This window comes from Rhinolophus sinicus, linkage group LG15 (genome assembly GCF_036562045.2).
Source record: "Rhinolophus sinicus isolate RSC01 linkage group LG15, ASM3656204v1, whole genome shotgun sequence".
Taxonomy (NCBI): Eukaryota; Metazoa; Chordata; class Mammalia; order Chiroptera; family Rhinolophidae; genus Rhinolophus; species Rhinolophus sinicus.
In genome coordinates this window covers 39,340,331-39,361,859 of record NC_133764.1, presented here as the reverse complement: position 1 = coordinate 39,361,859, position 21,529 = coordinate 39,340,331, and the positions used below count along the sequence as shown (strand labels likewise).

At 52.3% G+C, this 21,529-nt stretch overlaps 1 protein-coding gene across 4 annotated transcripts in view; it reads right to left on the bottom strand.

The window, feature by feature from the left end:
• CCDC40 (coiled-coil domain 40 molecular ruler complex subunit) overlaps window positions 1-21,529 on the bottom strand; it is a 37,324-nt gene that overhangs the window by 4,458 nt on the left and 11,337 nt on the right. For 3 of the 4 annotated variants that reach the window (XM_074320711.1, XM_074320712.1, XM_019735625.2), the window contains 10 exons: window positions 19,305-19,462; window positions 18,993-19,115; window positions 14,508-14,629; window positions 11,323-11,566; window positions 11,057-11,239; window positions 7,483-7,728; window positions 6,325-6,538; window positions 5,044-5,213; window positions 4,839-4,930; window positions 4,008-4,128 (listed from right to left, as the gene is read on the bottom strand). In XM_074320711.1, coding sequence (XP_074176812.1) covers window positions 4,008-4,128; window positions 4,839-4,930; window positions 5,044-5,213; window positions 6,325-6,538; window positions 7,483-7,728; window positions 11,057-11,239; window positions 11,323-11,566; window positions 14,508-14,629; window positions 18,993-19,115; window positions 19,305-19,462 — 1,673 coding nt within the window. Of the gene's footprint in view, window positions 1-14; window positions 1,945-4,007; window positions 4,129-4,838; window positions 4,931-5,043; window positions 5,214-6,324; window positions 6,539-7,482; window positions 7,729-11,056; window positions 11,240-11,322; window positions 11,567-14,507; window positions 14,630-18,992; window positions 19,116-19,304; window positions 19,463-21,529 lie in introns of those variants that run through there. The other variant, XM_074320713.1, reaches the window with a different exon arrangement.

Genomic DNA, 21,529 nt, shown 5'->3' with positions numbered 1-21,529 from the left:
GGCCCGGTGGGAGGCCAGCCCACCCCCCACTCCCCCCCACGGAACCAGCAGGGAACCAACGAGGGGGACACAGCCGGAGGACACAGAATCTGCAGCATCGTCAACGGGTCAGAATGAGTTAAAGGTCCATAGAGAGGGACAGGAAACCAGGGCAGGCAACCCTGAGAAATGGGCAGAGGCTGGGGAGGTGGGAGCCCTGAGGACCACGCGTCGCCCAGGAGTGGCGCCTGGAGCAGGAAAGGGACATCAGCCCCCAAATGGTGGACTCTGGCTGGAGCTTGTAGTTTGCTTAATCGTATTGGCCCGAGGTTCATTTCTCAGTGGGACAAACGCACCGTGGTTCGGTGGGATGGTAACGTGAACGGCCTGTGGCACCTGAGCTGGGGACTGGCTGTAGTGACAGGTCGACTGTAAGGGGCACGAGGGAACTTTCCGGGGTGGCAAGAGCATTCCGTGTCCTGATTGCGGTGATGGCTGCACATTGAACCAAGCGTTTAAAATAAGTACGTTATTGTACGTGAGTTCTGCCTCCGTAAGCTGATTTAGAACCAAAAAAGGATAAACGGGCAAGAATCCCCAAGTTAAGAATGGTGGTGGACGAAGACCCAGCCCCCCCAATTTAAAATGGACCATAGTGACACTAACCACACACTACACTGGCGAAGCCTGTCAAAGTGGTTGTCACAACAGAGCAGAGAGGGTGGGGCCGACTCCCCCGGGGAGCTGCTCTGGTGCACGTGGCCCCCAATTTAGTGACAAAAGCACAGATGACCTAATACAGGCTGCTGGCCATACTCACTCCCCAGCTGAGAGGAAATGGGATGGACCCTCACTTCACACTATCACCAAAAATACATTCCAGGTGGACTCAAGGTCTAAATATGTGCAAACCATTGAAAACAACTTAGGAATATATTTGTGTCACTTTAGGCCGGGGGGATCTTTTTAAGCCATATAGGAAACCCAGAAGCCATACGGAAAAATACTGATAACACTATCAAACAGAAACCTTAAGAACATTTTGAGTGGGAAAAGACTCCACACAAAGCAGAAAGGCCAATAAAAGGGGATAATATTTGGAACAAGTATTAAAGACAGGGCTTTAGTACCCCAATATCCAAGGAGCTCCTGAAAATTGCTAAGAAATAAGAAACTAGCCCGATAAGAAAGCGACGAAATGCAAATGGCAGCACAAGACACACACACACACACACACACACACACACACACACACACACGGAAAGTCCTGTGCCCAATGCCCCCCAGTGAGCCAGCAGCACAAATCCACATGACATCAAGAAACCTCTTTTCGCACAGTGGGTTACCGATTGTTATAAAGACTGATAAGCAAATGAGAGAGTTAGGCAAAAATCATAGAAACAGTCAGTGTACAAAAGTCAATTGTATTTCTGAATAGTAACAATGAGCACTTGAAAACTGAAAAACGTTTTTTAAAATATCCTTTATAATAGCACCAGAAAACGTGAAACTCTTAGGTATAAATCTAATAAAACATGCACAAGACCAGATGCCAAAAACTGAAAACACAGACAAAGGAACTCAAACGAGACCTACATAAAAGGAAGAGCCACCTGCTCCTGCCCTGGGAACACGGTTGTCACGATGTCTGTTCTCTCTGAGCTGACCTATGGGGTCCACGCCAACCCAGTCACCGTCTCAGCAGGAATTCTGGGAGAAATCGACGAGCTGAGTCTCAAATTTGTAAGGAAAGGCCAAAAATATAGACTAAACAGTTTGGAAAAGGCCGAACAAAGTTGGGGGAATCACGTAAGTATAGAGCTACAGAAATCGAGACTGTGTGGAATCTGTAAAAGGACAGGCTTGCCGATCAGTGGAAAACAGCAGAGAACCCAGAAAATATACGCGTATTTCGACGAGGGTGCTCCAACGACAGTGCGAAGTCACCCACACAGCCGCCCGCGCCTGTTTGGAGAAGAGACAAACTTTTCCACAAGGGGTCTGAGACAATGGGCATGTAAGTGCAAAAAAATCAACCTCGATCCACAGCGCACTCCATATACAAAAATCAACTTCAAATAGATCCTAGACCCTAATGGAAAACCTAAACGTAGGAAGCTTCTAGAAGAAAACATCAGAGAAAATCTGTGACCGGCCTAAGCAACGATTTCTTAGCTGCATGAGCAGAAGGATCCATTGAAGAACAGACCGAGGAACTGGACTTCACCAGCGTGGTGCATCTCAGATGCGCTCTGGTAAGTGAGAAAAGCCAGGCGCAAATGCTTCTTGCTGTATGATCGATTTATGGGACATTCTGGAAAAGTCAAAAGTGCGGGAACGGAAACGGACCTGTGGTTGTCTGGGACAGGGCAGCAGGCGGGTCAAGTACAAAAAGGCACGAGGGAATCCGAGGACGATGGAAACAGGCTGCATGCTTGTTGTATGTCTTTGTCAAAACTCAGCGCTGTACGCCACAAAGGGTGAGCTTCTGCTCAACGCAATGCCGCGATGAAAAATACTGGCAGACTGAACACACCCACAGCTGCCGAGGCTGTAGCGACATAGCCATTCTCAAGTACTTTTTAGAAAAACAATCTGCCGGGCTCCCGTATGGTCAAAACTCTTTGACCCAATAATCCTACTTTCGGGAATCTGGCCTACAGAAAACAAATTAAAACCAGTAAGTATAGTAATAGGTGTCGCTTTCTGAGGTTTCAGTTACCCACAGTCAACGGTCTGAAAATATTAAACGAAAAACTCCAGAAATAAATAATTCACAGGTTTTAAATTGTGCATTGTCTTGCTCTGTCCTGCTGGGTTTGTGACTCATATGCCTCTGTCCCGAGTCCATGCTGCAGACACTCCCCACCCAGTGATGGGGTCCACTGTCGAGGGGTCTCAGAGCTTGTGTTCAAGTCACCCTTAGTTTACTTAACAGCCCAAAGTGCAGGAGTAGTGATGCTGGCAACTCAAGTATGCCAAAGAGACACCGTAAAGTGATTCCTTTACGTGAAAAGGCATGTATGTATAGGAAAAACATAGTATGTACAGGGCTTGTTACTATCTGCTGTTTTGGGCATCCACTGGGGTTCTCAGAACATATCCCTGCAGATAAGCGGGGGCTGCTGTAAGGATATTACTTTAACATTGTTTATAGTGATGAGACAACAACAACCTGGAAACAGTCTGAGTTTTCATCAACCTGGGAATGTTTCAATAAATTATACGTCCATAGTATAGTCTGTAACTGTTAAAGAATGGGTTAGTATCCACATTGTTTTTTCAAAATAAGTTGCTGAGTGACAGGTACAGGTCCGATTTTTGTTAAGAAAAAACAGAACAACAAGTAGCAGGGAGGTGGCAGCCTCTGTCCATGCGTGTGACCTCTGTGCTGGAGACTCACCTGCTGCAGCGACATCCGTGGTTTCTGTGGTTTGAAAAGTCAATCAAGCGAGGGGATTTTTTTAAAGCCTCAAACGCATATGCATTTGATCAGAATTCCTCTGAACTCAGCAGCCAGAGGGGTTATTATCAAAAGCAGCACTGTGAAAGTGATGTCACATTTATTTTTATTGCCTGCTTTTATTTGTATCCTTAAAGCCTTGAACCTTTGGCTTGGTGACAGCTCGTGATGAAACCACCAGCCGCTTTAAGGTCATGAAATGCAGCTAAAGACGAGAGTGGGGAGAAGTCATGTGAAGAGTCACCCAGGGAAGAGGTGGGTGTGTTCTTTGAACCCTTTCATTGAGGGGGACTCTCTTTGGTCCGACAGTGGGACACATTTCACTAGCGGGTCATGACATTTGGGGGCCACAACCAGCATTTTAAAATATCATGCGGCTGTGCATCCCGTGCTGCTGTGTGATAGTCTCAGTGCAGGAAGAAGGAAAGAGGACACACCCTGAGCTACGGCTGGCAAGGGGGGCAGTGTGCTTCGCTTGAGCTTCAGCGTGGAGTGCCGGTCGCTGTGCGGGGGCGGCTCCCTCCCAGCCCCTCTCCCTGGCCCCTCCCACCCCCCTCCCTCCTACCTTCATCCTGCGGATCTCGGCCTTCATGGCTCGGATCTCCGTCTGGCCAGTGTCGGAATCCACTGAGGCGCGCATCTCTTTGGCCAATTGGATTTTTTTCTCCCAAAGCATGATCTGGTATCTTTAAAAGTAGGGGAGGCTGTGTAAGAGCAGATTTCTTCCTGAAGCTTCCCCGAGCTCATGCCCTAAGGACGGGGCTGTAGAGGTTTTCATGGAGGTGGAGGCTGAATTTACGTCTAGCGATTCCGTCCCTTCCTCCTCTGTCTCCCGTGTGTCCCAGAGGGCATGGTCCTCCAAAACAGTGCGCAGGGACAACAGGCAGCCTGCTCCTGAAGGGGCGCCCACTTGACAGCCGCCCCAACTGGAAATGTACGTCCACGCATCGTGACGGGAAAGGGAGCCACAGAGACGCGTAAGGAAGCTCCAAAGGGGACGCCTGCAACCCCATTTTTGTTTAAAAACAAACCAACAAGAAAGACATATACGTCCACAGTGGTTTTCTGGCAAAGGAAGAGAGTTGGGACTATCTGTGATTTTCCCGTTCTACTTTGCTCATGTTGTTATAGTTTAAGATGCTTGCAGTTGCGTATGGCTTGCCTTTATAATCAGGCATCATAAAAACAGTGTAAGTTTTTAAAAGTCTATCCCAAAGAAAGCTGCTCTATTTCCCGCGATAACTAGTCTGGCGAGGGGGCTGCCCCGAGGACGGGAGCGCCATTCGGCTGTGTCTGGGTCCATTGGCCCGGGAGGGTGAAATGGCCGGTGGGAGCGCCCAGGGGCTGTGCAGGGCAGCGGCAGGACAGACAGTCAGCGCCCGACGGGCACACTCACTCCGCCTCCACCAGGCTGTTGAGGACGGACGCCTTCTCCTCAGTCAGCTGGTCCAGCTTCTCCTGCAGCTCGATGGTCTCCCTCTCAGAGGCCTGTGTAGGGCGACGGGCGCGGACGGCTGTGTGGGAGGCGCTGGGGGGCACGGGTGCCCACGCCTGTGCCCTCCCTCTGACCGCCTGTGCCCGTGGGGCCGGAGGGCACGGACCTTGAGCGCGCGCACGAGCTCGTTCTCGGTCACCAGGTTGCCCTGCTGCAGGTCCTCGGAGCAGCTGCGGTTCTGGCTGAGCAGCACACTGAGCTTCCTCAGGTCAGCGTCCAGGTCCCTCATGTGGCGCTCGATGTCCTTCTGCTCCTTCCTCTCCTGATCGATCTTCTCTGCGGCACACAGCGGGGACAAGGCAGCGGCCCCGGACGGTCAGGTCCCAGAGCGGGGAGCGGGCTCCGGCTCGCCCCACAGCTCCCCTCCCGGCCCGCTGTCCTCGGGGCACCCCCACCCAAATCACGTCCCTCCGGCACCAGAGCAGAGGGAAGGGGTCCCTCTCGGCACGTGGTTTCCAAAGCCTGGCCCTTAGAGGAACGGAAAGGACCGTGGCAGGGAGGACCAGCAGGTGGGAGAAGCCGGCTGATGGGGGGCAAGCCCCCTCCCCAGGACACGCGGGTGCCTTGGGAGAAGCCGGCTGATGGGGGGCAAGCCCCCTCCCCAGGACACGCGGGTGCCTTGCACGGCAGGCACAGGGTTTGCTCAGGCACCGAGTGTCCTCCCTGTGCGGCCCTTGCCAAACTCAGGGCAGGGGTGGAAAACAACGACCGTCGTCTCTAACAGGTGGGTCTGGGCACCCCAGGGGCAGGAAAAACAGATGGCAGGACCGCTGGAAAGAAAGGGGTGTGATGTGTCCAGGCGGAGTGGGCCTGGACCTGCAGGCAGCATTTCCTGAGGGGCCACGTGGCCAGGCTGACCTGTGTGGACCTTGGGTCAGAGACCAGGTGGGACCAAAGGGACCAGGATGCCTCAGCAGGTGGCCGTGGATGGCGTGGACACCCTGGCAGGTTGGGGACCCATAGGGTTGAGATACAATCTGAGGTGACACATAGGTTGGGGGGACCCCAGAGGGACAGTTTTCTAAGTTCAGCTGAAGAGGGAGAGTCTCTTCCCAAAGCCCTGAGTTTGGGGCCCAAGGCGTCACCTATGTCCCTGAGCCCCAGGGAACTGGCCCGAGGACCCACAGCTCACTGCGTATCGGAGCCTCCCTGCCTTGGGCTGGGGGAACCTTTCCATGCCCCCCTCTCTGGCAGCGCCCTGAAGTCCATAAGCGTCACAAACTCACTACATTTTGTCAACACTTCCGTCAGGACTGCAACCTGGGTGGCCGGTCAGGGCAACGGCTGATATTCATGCCAGGGTCCGCGTTCAAGGCTTGGTGAAAGCCCGCGGTGCCTCTGGGCAGACCCCGCCCGGTAGGCGGGTCCCTCTCCACCAGGCACTTACTCTCTATCCGCAGCTTCTTCTGCTCCATGATGTGCACCTCCTTCTTGAACTTGTGGGTGGAGGCCAGCTGCTCCTCACGCTCCCGCGTGGCCTGGACCATCTCCTGCTGCAGGCGGAGCCAGCTCACCTGGGCCAGCATCAGGCTGCCACTGTGTTCATCTATCAGCTTGCTCAGCCTCTTGATTTCAAGCTCCAAGGGCCCGAGCTCTTCCCCCTGAGAGGGAAATTTGCCAAGAAGCAAATTTGGGCCTGGTTGTCATCAAAGGACTGCTTTCTGGGTGGGCTGCGAGGGCGTGGGTCCCTGAGGTCCTGTGTATCTGCACTGAGATTGAGCAGCATTTACTCAGGCCCAGACCACACGCCCTGACCCGCATGGGACATCTGGGTCTCAGGGCGTCTGCAGTGCCCCTGCCCCCACTGCTGGAGTGACCCCACCGTGCCACAGCCTGTGGGGACAGGGGCAGGGTCTACAGGACCTCCCTCCCCCAAAGGGGCTTTGCGAGTTGTCTTTTAACAGCAGACTGTCACGAGTCAGGGACTTTACTTCCTTGGAAGCCACTTGGGTGCAGCTTAGGGGCCCTTGGGTGCTCGGCGCTGACCTACTAAGAGCTTGCTGCATCCTACTCTGGGGCCTGCAGCCCATGGGGTCCTCAGGGGAGGGGTCACCTGGATAACTGATAGGACTTCAAGCCTCACACTCACCAGACACTTCACTTAGAGCTGTGGGCAGCAGCGGTCAGCGGGTCCAATCCCGCCCGCTGTCTGTCTTTGTATGGCCCGTGAGCCAGCCAAAAAAAACATCAAAAGAAGAAGACTATTTCGTGCCAGGTGCAAGTGATATAGAACTCAGATTTCAGTGGCCATAAGTAAGGAGTCATTGGGCATGGCCACACCCATCTGCCTATCCAGTGGCTCCTTTGTCCCCACAATGCAGGGGCAAGTGGTCGTGCCAGGGACCATCTGGTCCAAAATGCCTGAAATATTGACTCTCCAGCCTTCAACTTTCCAGCCCCTGATGTAGAGCATCCTGCTTTTTCACCTGGGTGGGGAAGGAGGGACTCAGTCCCATGTGGGTTCATCTCTAAATGTAAGAAGTTCCCCAAACGGCCAGGTGCAAATGTCAGGCAGAGGTGGTGTCCCCTGGCCCCGGGGTCTTACCCCCAGCTCAGAAACCATCTGCTCCAGCTGCTTATTGAAAAAGTTGATGAGGCCTTGCTTTCTCTCAATCAGGACCATGCGCCTGGAGATTTCGTTTTCGCTGTTGGTGATGAGGTCGTTGACCTTCTGCACGTCCTTGTCGAGCTCGGCCAGCATCTTCTGATGCATGCCCAGCCTGCAGGTGGTGTTTGTGATGTCCAGGGTGGCCTGCGCGATGTCCCCGTTGATTTTGGAGAGATGCGTCACCTGGATTAGCAAAAGGAAGTGTGTCTGAACGTTTTATTTTTTCTGGGAGGCTCCATTTGAGCCAGCCGGCCTACCGTGTCCTGGATCATTGGGACATTCGTCTGGAGAAATTCCACAACATAATCAGGAGAGACGGAAGTTGGTTTTCTTTCCGCCTCAAGGACCTGTCAAAGAACCCACTTGTTGGAATCCTAATGGTAATTTCTGGCAAAAAAAGAAAGATAACATTACGGTTTCTTCTGATTAAAGAAACAGTAACATACATTGTGGGGAAATGTGAAAATACAGATGAGGAAAGAGGAGAACATTTTAATGGCCCGTAACTGTCACACAGCTAGCTATCCAGAACCTGTGCTTTCTTCTAGTTTTTATAGATAACCCCAACTTGCCCCAAAAAACGAAAACAGGATCACACTCTACATGTGGGTTTGTAAGCCACTTTTACATTTGCTAAGTCTCGTCTAATATTCCTGTGTCGTAGCATTTTTGTCTGTGTAATACACTCGGGCCCCTTCCTGCAACACAGGGTTTATCATGAGGGTATTTGTCAGAAAGAGTGGTGGCAGCAGTCACAGCCTCTCAGGCACGTTGGGGACAGGACTTTCCTGGGGCCACGGCTCTGCCCTGACCCTACCATCTAGCCCCTCACCCATTGCTGCCCACATGGGCTCTCTCACCAGTGACTCCCACTGACTCCCAGCCCCCCAGGGTCATCTTGGCTCCTCTCCCACGACCCAGGCTGGCTCTGATTGTCTGAGTGGCTGCCGTGGGTCTTTCTAGGACACCCAACGTTCCTAGGTTATAAAGCCAGACCCTGCCCACCGGAGCAGAGCATGCCCGGGCCCTCCGGCCGTCTGAGCTCTGGCTGCACCACCTACCCCTTTCTTCACCAAGATCGTCTGAGATCTCCAGGCCACTCTGGGACCTTCACAGGGGCCCTGCCTTCCTCTATTACGTCAGTGCTCGACACCCTGTGGGGGCTTCAGTTCCCAAGTCCTCTTTCGGTCACCAGCCAGAACACCCCGCCTCCCCCCTGCTCTGCTCCTGGGCTGTCTGTTCTTGCTGAAACTACTCTGGCCTCCTCCCAGGACTCAGTGCTGTTCTTGAATTAACTGTCTCGACCCTACCATTGACACATGCCCACGTTCCCTCTGGCCCTCAGCTCCAGATGGTTCTGTCTGTCCACAATCTCTGTTCCTCGTTCCAGATATACCCCACCTGCCTGCCACCAGCCCATAGGGTTCTGAGCAGGTGGGGAAAAGCATCCGCCGTCCAGAGCTCCACTCGTGCAATTGAAATAGACCAACGTTGGTCCAGGGCTCTTTACTGCCCTCTGTTGGACATTGGTGGTAGTACATGCACGACCTCCGTGGGTAGGGCAGAGAGGTCTTGGCCGCCACCTGGGGACTCATCCTCGCAGGTGTGGAAGTAGGGCCCAGCAGGTTACTTCACACTCACCACACTCCTTGGCTTCTCCAGTACACCCCAGGGCCCCTCTTTTTGCTCCCAGATGGTGGTCTTACTCCCACTTCCCAGAGAACACACCAGCGGGGCTCCCCGAGTGTCAGTCAGGCGTCCCAAGGAGATCCACTTCTGTGCAGCCTTGGTTCCAGCCCCATGTCCCCCACTTCCTTGGCACAACCAGGCCAAGAGCCAGCTGCTCTCCTCCCCGGTGTGGGAGGGGTGAGGCGGCCACAGGCGGCCACCAGGTAGACAATGGCCCTGCCCTCCTGGGCGGACTGGTGAGCCCCACCAGCTGGGCCTCCTTCTGACCAGTACCCACCATGACAACAATGGTGATGGTTGACATTTAGGGAGCACTGCCTCTGGCCCTCCCCAGACATTTTGTTCAAATTTTAACAAATGCTTAGATCTAATCCTCCGACACCTATGAGGTGTCTCGTACCAGGGGAGAGAGTGAAGGCAGAGGCCCTGGGTCACACAGGCGCAGGGCCCTTAACCACCAGGCATCTCTACCTAAGGCTCCCCCCCCCACTCCTCAGAAGGGCCTGGGTTGGAGTCATAGGTGGAACCCCCTGGTGGGGCTGAAAAGCGAGGGAATACATTCATGTGGCTGCTACGTGAATCCAGAAGGTTGGATGGGCCCCGCCTCTCCTCCTGAGACCTAGAGGGGCCTGGGGGAGGCCCTCCGCTGGGATGGTCCCTGCCTGGTGCAGGCTGTCGTGGCCTCTGTGGGGTCCTCGAAGGAGACCGCCGAGGTAGGGGACTCCAGCGGGGTCACAGTACTGGGGGAAGAGGGAAAGGAGAAACAATTCACGTAATGAATTGCTTTTCCAAGGACACAGGGACTCCGGACCACAGCACAGAGTGAAGAAAGACCCCTGGGAGAGCAAAAGAGAGCTCCTGGAGGGGGGGTGGTTCCCAGGCCAGGAAGGGCACATGCCACCCCAGGACCTCCAGCGCAAGCCTTGGCGAGGCGCAGGCTCGAGCAGCTCTATAATCCGTTTACAAGGCTCCTGGCATTGGACCCAGGGTTTCTCTCCAGGGACCCCCCTCAGACGGGTGAACAAGGACTTAGGGGCGAGCACGTGCAGTGCTGAGTGGTTTCCAATGTCTTAGACCTAGAAACAACCTGAGGTGTCTAACCAGAGAATTGTTAGCAAAACACATACATTCGCATGATGAAGTGCAGTGCAGAAAGAAAAACGTAGGTTTTTAAAGAATATGTAAGGAAAATGTTATGTTGAATAGAATACGGTCAATAAAGTAAAATAACCACCACACACTTAGTGAGAAATTCGACTCCTGTACTTATCGTTTGTGTACTTGCTGTGTCATATTTCAGTAAAATTAGTGAAAAGTGGATCAGAATAGACCTAAAAACTGATATAAAATGAGTCCCAGGTTATCTAAAGTGGGTGTTTGTGTGTGTGCTTATGTATGTGTGTGTTTGCACAAATATGTGCATGTGTGCATGTTTGCATGTATGAGAGTGCATGTGTGTTTGCTCATGTGGGCATGGGGCATGTATATGCTGCGTGTTTCTATGTGTCTTGGCATGTCTGCATTTATTTGGCTGTATGTGTGAGTATGAGCGTGTGTGCTTAGCGATATTTCCGGAAGGAAACACACCAACATTTAAGAAGCGATTATGTCTGAGTGGTGGGAGTACGGCTGCCTTATTTCCCTCGTTGTGCGTTTCTGCATTCCCAGGGTTTCTAGAACAAAATGCATTGCTTTTACTACTGGACACAATGAAAAGGGACGTGTACGGCCTCTGCGCACACTGACTCCGCTGCGTGTGGTCTGTTGGGTCCCCAAGAGCGCCCTCCCTCTCAGCTGCAGTGGGGGGAGGTGGCGCACGTACCAGGTTGGTCTTTTCCTTCTGGCGCTTCAGGATGAGCTGATGAAAGTACTTGGTCATCTTGTTGGAGGTCATGTGCTCCTGCAGCTTCTCCATGATGGAGATGTCCAGGTTCCTCTTCACATCCAGCTCTTCCCGGATGGTCTGGTGCACGGTCTGCAGTCCGCCCATGGTCATCGTGTATTCCTGGAGAGGAAGAGTCACGGGGTGGGTGCCATTATGGGGGCCGCGGACGCACGCCCTGCTGGGGGCGGGGGACACGGCCGTACCACGTTGGTCTTGCCCAGCGCGTCCTCTGTGTCCTGCAGGGTGAGGCTGTACGTGTTGAACTCGCTCTGCAGGGCCTCCTCCTTGCTCAGGCACTGCGCGGTCAGCTTCTGCATCAGGCTGGCTTCCGTCTCCGCCCGGTTCAGGATGCTCGCCAGCTTCTCGTTCTTTTCTTCCTCCTTCATGATGGATTTTTTATAGGCTTCGATTTCCCCATCGATGGACTTGAGCTGATGCTGGCATTCGCTGCCGAAATCGAGAGAGGAAAGCCAAGACATCAGGACCCCAGGGCATACGGCGGAAGCCCCTCGGCGGAAGCTCACCAAATGGAGAGAAATAAGCTAGGAAACCGACTCTTTTCATAGTCTTGACTACTATTTCCTAATAGAGTAACAGAACTACTGTGTTTCCCTAAAAATAAGACCTAACCAGAATGTAAGCCCTACCATGATTTTTAATAAGACATTCCCTGAAAATAAGCCCTAATGCGTCGTTTGGAGCAAAACTTAATAGAAGACCCCGTCTTATTTTCGGGGAAACCCGGTATTACCCATTTCAAGTCCAAGCCTAAGACTCTTTTAAGATTATGATTATGGGAGGAGGAAGGGGACCCAAACTGGAAACATGCGAAATGTCCGTCACTTGGTGAAGAGATAAATGAATGGGTTTTGATGTATCCATATGATAGATACCACACAGCAATAAGAAGAAACAAATAAATGTTTCTTTTCTGGGGATGAATCTCAAAAACATGATGCTAAGTGAAAGAATCCAGACAAGAAAAGCTGTATGATTCCAGTTCTATGGCATTCTGGAAATGGCAAACTATAGGGGCAGAAAACCCATCAGTTTTGCTGGGAGTGGGGGATGAGGCAAGGTACTGGCTTGGGGAGAAGGGGATATCTGATATCTTGAGTGTGTGGGGGTTACCTGCCCATGTCCATTCTAACTGGGCTCTGAAAACGGATCACTTATGTACATAACCAATTTGTACATAAATTATCCTCCTTAAACCCGACTGAAAAAAGTTACTTGCTTTCTTTTTTAGGAATTAACAGTCTTATGAATGTCTAAAATTTAACAATAAAAATAAGACGTCCAATTTAAAAAGATACAGTTACAAGCTGTGGGACAGAAGTCTGAACTCTCCGTAAGACAAGTGCCCCAAATGCTAATAAATTGTCATTGTCACCAAAGGAGGACAGTGGTATTTTAAAATCCTTTTCTCAGTTTTTCAAATTTCCTGTAATGGGTTCACTTATCCTTGACAAAAATTATTTTTAAAAAACACCCCAAAACAAAAAACAAACCACATTTTAAAAACTTCCTTGATTAGTAGATACCGATAGAAAATAAAGGAAACAAAAAGAAATGGAATCAGGATTATGTCTCATTTGAGGATGCAGAGGGGAACCTGCTGTGGGATCTCACAGCTCCTCGACTAACAACCCTGAGCCGTCTGCCTCTTGAATTTCCCGTCTGCCCCTTGAATTTCCCGTCGGAAGACACAGGCAGGTAACAGGGCGCAGGAGGACCCTTGGGGGCCTATCCCTGAGGGAGTGTAAATTCCAAGTAAGGTACACGCCCCCTGCCCCAAGTTAAGCACAGAACAATCTTTCTGTTTTCGGACTTGTTTCAAGAAGTTTCGCCGCGTGGAAATGACCCGTTTCCTTCGAATGTATGACTTTCCGTGATGACTGCAGCCTCCATCAGGATTATTCACCTGTGGCTGGGACCCACTTTTGATGCGACTTTGTCACTGACATTGTGAAGACTCCATGGGTAGCCGGGTCCAGATTAAAGGAAGTGCCCGCCAGCCCCAGGGAGCCCAGTGGAGTGCTGGTCATTCGCATCTCCGAGTGGGACACAGCGTGTCATTAGAGCAGTCCCCAAGGGTCTCTGTCTGGGACACGTAATAATGGGGTGCTCTCTGTAGGACTAGCCAGAGGGACAGGGCGAGGAGGGAGGCTGAGGAGGGGACACTCCGGGTCAAGTCCTGGAGGCATGGGAGCATAGGACAATGGGGAGGGCAGGTGGCACCTGAACCCTGGGGTCTCTGTGGGGGAGGAGGCCTCAGCCAGCCGCCCTGGAACGGCAACGGCAACACAGGGCAGGGAGAAGCCCAGGGCCCAGCCTGCAGCCCGCCCTGGTTCCCCTACCTGCATATTCAAAGGGCCAGCAGATTTGCCTGGATAATTCCACAGCTCTGCCTGTGCTCTTGGACTGCTGACTCCGGGAAGTGAAGAAAATAAGTATTTCTAATCCAGCATTATTCATGCAAAGATGTCGTTTCAAAAACAATCATATATGCATGTGCTGGTGTGTGTGTGTGTGTGTGTGTGTGGTCACAGGACCAAGCAGAAAAAGCATTTCCTGGTTGTAGGACTGACTACTGGAAACTAAGCTCAGGAACTGATAATATCAATTCATTCCCTTGTTAGCAAGGGACCTGCTCTCTGCCAGGCTCTGTGCTGGCGCCAGAAGTGGCACCAAGTTAAAGCTAAGCAAGTGAGGGACGTGACATGGGTTATCACATCTGGGTGCCCATTACCCTAAGTGGTTGGGGAATTAGGCAGCACCATGCCTGGAGGTGCACTGTCTCCAACACCCAGCCCAAGCCACACGACCCCCCTTGCTAGAAGTGACAGAGGGGGACACGAAAAGGGGGCATCTTCCTTTTTCTTCTTGGGGAGATTAAACAGGATTTCGGTTGGAACGCAGCTCTCGGAAGAACAATCGTGAAGGTATGGAGTTTCGCACACAGGTGGGAGACTGAATCAAAGGGACGCCTTATCTCCCAAAGATAAACACCTCTTCTGTTTCCCACTCTGTTTCTCCTTAATCCGCCCAGGAAATCTGAGCATGAAAGCTGGCTGCCCCCGGGTACCACAGTACCACAGAAAATTTGAAAGGACTTAAGACACACTGAGATCTTGCCAAACAATAAGGGAGCTTTCAGGGCGGAAGCGGGGCTACAGGGCTGCAGGTGCCCCTTTGTCCCAGGAGGCCTGTTCACCTGGGAGGAGGTGGGAGCGTAGCAGTCCATTCCCCGTCTCCCCCCATGTTCCCACGCACCTTGCAGTGCATGCTGCTCGGTGAGCTCATGCCACCTGGCGCCCTAAGCTCCTGGCCCCCACCACCGTGGCACCTCAGCGGGGCAGTGACAGGGCCCCCGGCGAGGCCATACCTGAGTGCCTCCTGGATGGTCCTGTAAGCCTCGTCACGACGCTTCATGCCCACCAGGCTGACGGCCCACTGCTGCAGGATATGTGTCTTCTCCACGTTAATGGTGTCTATTTCCATGTAAGCCTACAGTGGGGAGGCGCGGTTACCTGGCGCTGGCCTTTTGCTCAAAGCCCCAAAAAGAAGGCCTGAGCCCTGAGCTTCCTGAACCCTCTGGCTTCCCTGTGTCACCCTTGCTTTTCTTTCTCATACACCAGCAAACGGACAAACATGAAATTAAACACAGCTCTAAAGACTCACTGAACCCCCGTTTGAGTCTTGACTTAGGGCCCCGTGGGTTCGGTGCCAGGAGGACGAGGTGGTGGGCTGACATTGATGGACACCTGTCCATGCGAGACGCCCAACTCAGGGTGGATCACAATGACCCCCACCCACAGACTGGAGTTTCAGGTCACACGGGGTGGGCACCGCCGTGCAGCCTGACACCCCTCCTGTAAGGAGTCCACGCTGGCCAGGGGGGGTGTTTGTCTTGAGAATGACAGGTGGCTGGATGTGAGCATCTGGTCAGGACAAGTGGAGCCTCCCTAGACTAGGGAGGAAGCAGAACTGGATGGGCAGGGGGGTGGGCGGACACCATGTACCAGAGGTGGGGATGGGATAAACTGAGGCTGGATGTCACAGAACAGCATGCGGACAGTGGGGACAGGCCAAGATGAGGGCCTGGACCCATGTGGGGGAGGGGATTGAGATCAGCCAGAGAGCTCAGGAATTTACTCCAAGGGTAAGAAGGGGGGTTCACTTATGCTTGGGGTGCAAGGGTTAAGAGCTGGTTCTTGGAGTACAGCTGCCTGGGCTCAGAGCTCAGCGTGCAGGCAAGTCACCTCGCCTGTGACACATCCCAGCTGTGACATGGGTACAGTAACAGTACCCACTTCCTGGGACTGTCCAATCAAAAGAGCCAATGCCTGTATGCCCAGTATTCTTAGCTCGATCACAATTGCTGTTTTGAGTGGAACTCCGAGCACCCTGATGGAATCATTGCACCCTTTGCAGCTGGCGTTGTGGTGAATTCTGGGAGGCGGGGGGGGGGGACCAAGCACGGGTTCGAGTGAGCCCCTCCTTAGGTCACGAGCATCTCCATGTAGTCCCAGCAGCACCTGCTCTGTGACACTCCAGACAGGCCTGGTCAATGCTGGAGGAAGTCAGAGTGGGCTCAGACACCCACGGGGACAAGAAAAGGGCAGCGCTGGGTGTGAAAGGGGGCGTCACTCCTGGGGATACCACTTTCATTTGTGAGGGATTTTAGAAAATCATCTATCCGTTATTATAGCACAAAATGGTATGAATTAATTAACTATGGTTAGTGAGACATTTCCGTATTTGGGTGAGCTATCGACTGAGGATGCTGCTGTGTGCCATGGAGCAGGTGTGCACTGCCCAAAGGTGCCCGGACCAGGCAGCAGGCACCGAACCCCGCTGGGCCCCTCTCCAGGCTGTCACCCAGAGGTGGGCGCCTTCCCGTGGCTCCCCATGGCTGCCGGGCAAGCAGCTGACCAAGGTGCAGGCGGAGAAGCAGACGCCTTGGCTGAATTCAGTCTTTAGATGTTTTCAACCCCCTATTTTGTTTTAAATAAGTGCTTATCTATGCAAATTAGTACATGCAACTAAGCAAAAAGAAAATAGAATTACCAATAATCCCACTAGAGTTTACTATTTCTAATACCCCGGTGCTGTCTTCGTGTGTGTGTGTGTGTGTGTGCAATCTTATATATTCTTTTGTAACATAATATTCAAAATTAGCAAATTGTGATGAGGTTTTTCCATGTCAGCAAATACTTACAGCTGACCCTTGAACAACACGGGGCTGAGCCCCAGTACAGTCAGAATATCTGCATATAACTTGTGACTCCCCCCAAACTTCACTACGGATAACTTCTGTCACCTGGAAGGACGCTGTCATGCAGGGAGGCCTGCAGGGTCTCTGGTCCCGCTCCCCACATAAGAACGCAGGATATGGTGAGGCCTAAATGGAACACCCACGGAGCCATAGGTAGGGGAATCATACCACTATATTCTCGCTGGCGGCTGGGTTGTAGACACAGGAAGCAGGAGCCACACGATCCGCAACCTGCCGTCCACTTTTCTCTGTCAACCAACCCCACTTGCTAGCTGCAATCCACTCTTGCTAGCTCAGCCACCATCTTCTTGCTAGCCCCCCATTTGCTGTTAGCGTAGCCACAGCAGTTATATTAGCGGCCAATGGCTCACTGGTTACAGCTGATGGCCAACTAGCCACAGCTGATGGCCATCCAATCACAGTTGACGGCCATTTACTTACTACCTGAGACAGCACCTTTCCACGTGAGCCCGAGAGCCTGGAAACTGCACTCCTGGCTGTTCCCACAGACGCCTTACTTATAACATAACCAGTCCATTAACATAGACTTTGTATGTTATATGTTTTATATACTGTATTCTCACCATAAAGGAAGCTAAAGAAAATGTTATTAAGAACATCATAGGGAAACACATGTACCGTATTTACGGAAAAAACCCCACGTATAAGTGGCCCCGCGCAGTTCAGACCATTGTTGTTCCAGGGTCAGCTGTATGTTGTTGGTGGGATGGTCTCCCACGGCACGGACAGGTGATAACATGTCTAACCAGTGCCCTCTCTGCTATCCACACAACAGTGTGGCCCAGTCAATCTATTCATTTTATTTGTGGGGGTTTTTAACGTACAGAATTTTTACTTGCATGCATCTCTGCTAGTTTCCTTGGCATGAAATCCAAGTAGTGATATTTTGGGAGCGGGTGGGGAATTTCTTTCCCAATACGTATGGCCACATCGTCCTTGAATGAAGAACCCATAAGGACTGATGTGCTTTTTCACTGTCATGTGGGAGGCCCATCCCCCCTGCTTCCGTTTTTTCCAGCCTCGGGGGAGAACTCCCTGCCCCGACCTTTTCTACCAGCGACCCTCATTCGTTCATTCATGAATGTCTGTGATGTGCCTGCCACAGGCCATGCCCTACTCAGGGCAAAACGAACACCACATGGGGGGGCCCTGCCCTGGTGGGGACATGCCCAACAGAGAAGCCATGCACAGAAAGAAGTAATGAAAGAAATCTGTACAGGATGGTGGAGTAGAAACGTGCGCAGGTGTTTCTCACTGATTTTTCAAAATCTCTTCCCTCCACAAACTTACTCAGAGCTGGAAGCCTGTCTCTTCTGAGAGTGTCCTGTCGTTTTGCTTTGCGGGTAGCGTCCCAGACCCACAGAACTTATGTCTACCCTCCTTATCTTTTCCTCTAAAGTGTTTGCTTTCTGTGTTATGCTTAGTGAGGCCTCTCCCACCCAGGGTTTTATAAATATTTTCTTCTGGTATATTTTCCCCATTTAAATCCTTGACCCCTTCTAGCATTTGTTTTATGTCTGGTATGAGGAAAAGATTTAATTTCCCCCCAATGATTAACCAAATGTCCCCACACCAGTGGGTGCATAAATCACTTGTTCTCCATAATTTATAACCTACTGCATTTTTCTATAAACATTTGCTTGCGTCTGGGCTCTCTCACGGGCTCCCATGGCCAACCATCTCTCCCTGATCACCAGTAAACATTATATTAAATATTGGTAGGGCGATATATCTGGCAGGGCAATACTAGGGTGACCCACCATCCTGGTTCATCCAAGATTCTCTGGTTTTAGCACAGAAAGTCCCACATCTCAGGAAACTCCTCAATTTGGGGCAAACTGGGACCATTGGTCACCCTTCACGAACCTTCCCTTCCAACACAGGTTGTGACTGGTCCTCTGAATTTCTTTTTCAGCTAAACTTAAGAATCGCTTGGCTAACTAAACAGTGGCTGCTTATTTTTTCTGAGGTTCTGATCGGAACATGTTCTAATCAAGTGTATTTCCAGGTTGGACCCAGGTGTGTGTACGTTCGTTGCAGTCCTTTTTCTTTTCCTTCCATAGAAGTGGGTTGTTTCCTTCCTGGCTTCCCTGCACATGGGAATGCGGACGGTAATTCACAGATTAAAATATAAAGTCTCAGCAAGTGTGGTCTCTAGCGTTGACCACGAACTTGGTGCTGCCCTGCGACTCCCCACACGGAGCAGGGCTGCGGGCAGCGCGGGAGCCCCACTGAGTGTGGTTAGCGGGACTTCCGCCCGAAGAGGCCCACTGAGGCTAAGGAACTTACCGAGGGCCTGCCCAGGAAGCTGAACAGAATGTCCGAACTCCTGGGGGGCCTTTCTGTCTATCCCCGGCTGCGGGAGGAATAAATACACCGGCCATCAGCCAGCCGTACGGACCTCGTCCCACACGGGTCAGCCAGGTGCTCTGAGGTGCTTGCAGACGCCCAGCTGTGCAGGGAGCTTGCCGGCCGACTGGGGACTCAGTGGTTCATGCCACAGGCACACAGGTGCTGCGGGACGCTGCTCAGCGGGCGCTTGTGAAGCTGAGCCAGCGCTGTCGCTCTTACCTCGCTCACGGCTTTCCTGAGAATCCGGGTGTCCTCCGCCTGGGCGCCCGACTGAGCCTCAAACAGAGCGATTTGCTCTTCCAGCTGGTTCGCTCGGGTGGTGAGCTGGTCCACGTGCAGGTCCTGGGGACGAGACCATGAGTGGGCACCTCAGAAACCAGCTCCGACACACGTCGGCCACTGGGGGGGCGGGGGGGGGGCTGGCCAGGGCCTCTCCCCGCGGCGGTGTTTACGCAGGAGGCCAAGCTAAGCGCCTTCGCCAGAATCCGAGGCGCAGCGAAAAGTCACGCACGCGTGGACTTGGCCGGGTACCTGCTTCTTCTTCTCCACCTCCGCCCGCGACCGCTCCGCTTCTGACTTCTTCACGACCTGCTTCATCACACGGATGTCGCCCCGCACGTCCTCCTCTATGTTCTGCATGTAGAAGAGATGCAGGGCCAGCTTCTCCATCTCTGCTTGCAGGGCGGCCACTGGGGAGGAAGTGGGGGGCCGTTCCAGCACCGCACCCCCGAGCAGGCAGCACCACTGCTGCCCTCACCATCGCAGGCGACACCGGGAAGCTGCTGTGAACCGACGGAGACCCAGGCTTTGCCCTCAAAGACCTTACAGTCTAATCTGAGGGACAAAAACGTATGTAAGCTGCGCCCACCCCGCAGGGTAAGCCGCTCGGCTCCGCGCTGGAGGTCCTGGCGGCGCCGGGGACTCGGGGAGTCTCAGCTTACCAGGCCTGCGTTCCTTCTGTTAATGTCTTACCACGAGGAGGTTGCCGTCTGAGGTGGGGTCCTAAATCCCCTAGGAGGAAACTAGCCTCAGGGCGGGCTGAGCCCCACGGAAGCCCCTCCGCACAGAAACGGCCAGGTGGGGGGCGCAGGCCCAAAGGACAAAGGTGTCCACCGGGTGGGCCAGCAGTGTTAAAACCAGTTGCCCTCTTCCTTCTCCGAATTGCCTTCCCATATCAACGGCCTTTTTTCTCCTGGGACACTGGTCTTTTACTAATTGGCTCCTAAGAGTTTGTTTTTTTTTTAAATTTTGTTTTGACCTAAGAACTCTTTATGTGATAAAGGCAAGGTGGGCAGACTTTTTGAATGGCTCCCATGACCTTTGCCCCCTGGTGTTCCTCCTGTGATTAGATTCCATGTATAGCAGCAGGAACTCATCAGGGCCCCCCCCCCCACCTAAGCAGGTGGGCCCGACCTAAGCAGGTGAGCCCTTTAAAAGCAGAGTGTTTTTCCTCCGGCTGGAGGCAAAAGAGGACGTGAGAAAGATTCACCGGGCAAACGAGATGCCACGAGATGAGGGGCAAATTCTCCACTGCTGACTTGAAGATGGGGGGGGCATATGGCAGGAGATGTAGATGGCCCCCAGAAGCTGAAAGTGGCTCCTGCTGACAGCCAGCAAGGAAGTGGGTCCTCAATCTTACAGCCACAAGAAACTGAATTCTGCCAAAGACAAGAGTCTGCAAGCAGATTTCCCTGAGGTCTCCCCGTGAGAACTCACTCAACCAACACATGCGTTTGACTCTCTGGTGCCTCAAGCAGTGGGCAATATATGTATGAGGGTTGTTTTAAGCTCCTGCGTTTGAGGCAATTTGTTATGCAGCCATTGAAAACCGCAACAGAAGATATAGATGTTGTCACTGGTGTTTCAAATGTTTGGGTTTTTTTTCGCAATTTGTGTTTGTCTTTTAACTTTGCATGCTTCCTGACAGATAAGGTTTGTTTGTATATAATCAAACCTGTCGGGGCCGGCCCGGTGGCTCAGGCGGTTAGAGCTCCGTGCTCCCAACTCCGAAGGCTGCCGGTTCGATTCCCACATGGGCCAGTGGGCTCTCAACCACAAGGTTGCCAGTTCAATTCCTTGACTCCCGCAAGGCATGGTGGGCAGTGCCCCCTGCAACTAAAATTGAACACAGCACCTTGAGCTGAGCTGCCGCTGAGCTCCTGGATGGCTCAGTTGGTTGGAGCGCGTCCTCTCAACCACAAGGTTGCCGGTTTGACTCTCGCAAGGGATGGTGGGCTGTGCCCCCTGCAACTAGCAACGGCAACTGGACCTGGAGCTGAGCTGCGCCCTCCACAACTAAGACTGAAAGGACAACAACTTGACTTGGAAAAAAGTCCTGGAAGTACACACTGTTCCCCAATAAAGTCCTGTTCCCCTTCCCCAATAAAGTCTTTAAAAAAAAGCCTGTCAAACTCCTCCTGTCTGACCTCCGTACTTTTCTCATCATGCTTACAAAGACCTTCCTCACCTCGAGATTATAGAAAGTATGCTCTTACATATTTTTCTAATGCCTCTATGATTTTCTTAAGTCTTTACCTGGAACTTATTTTTTTTATGGTGTGAAATCAGGGTCTAAGTTTATTTTCAGGGGGCCAAATGATCAAAAAATATTTAGTGATTTAAAAATGCTACTGGTTTCTGTTTATGTCATTTACAACAGCTAAATTCCTGGGTAACTTTCCCAGGACTCAACTCTGCACCATCGATGTGTCTATTTGTTTTTCTTCTGGTAGCATTCTGATTTTATTGCTATAGAC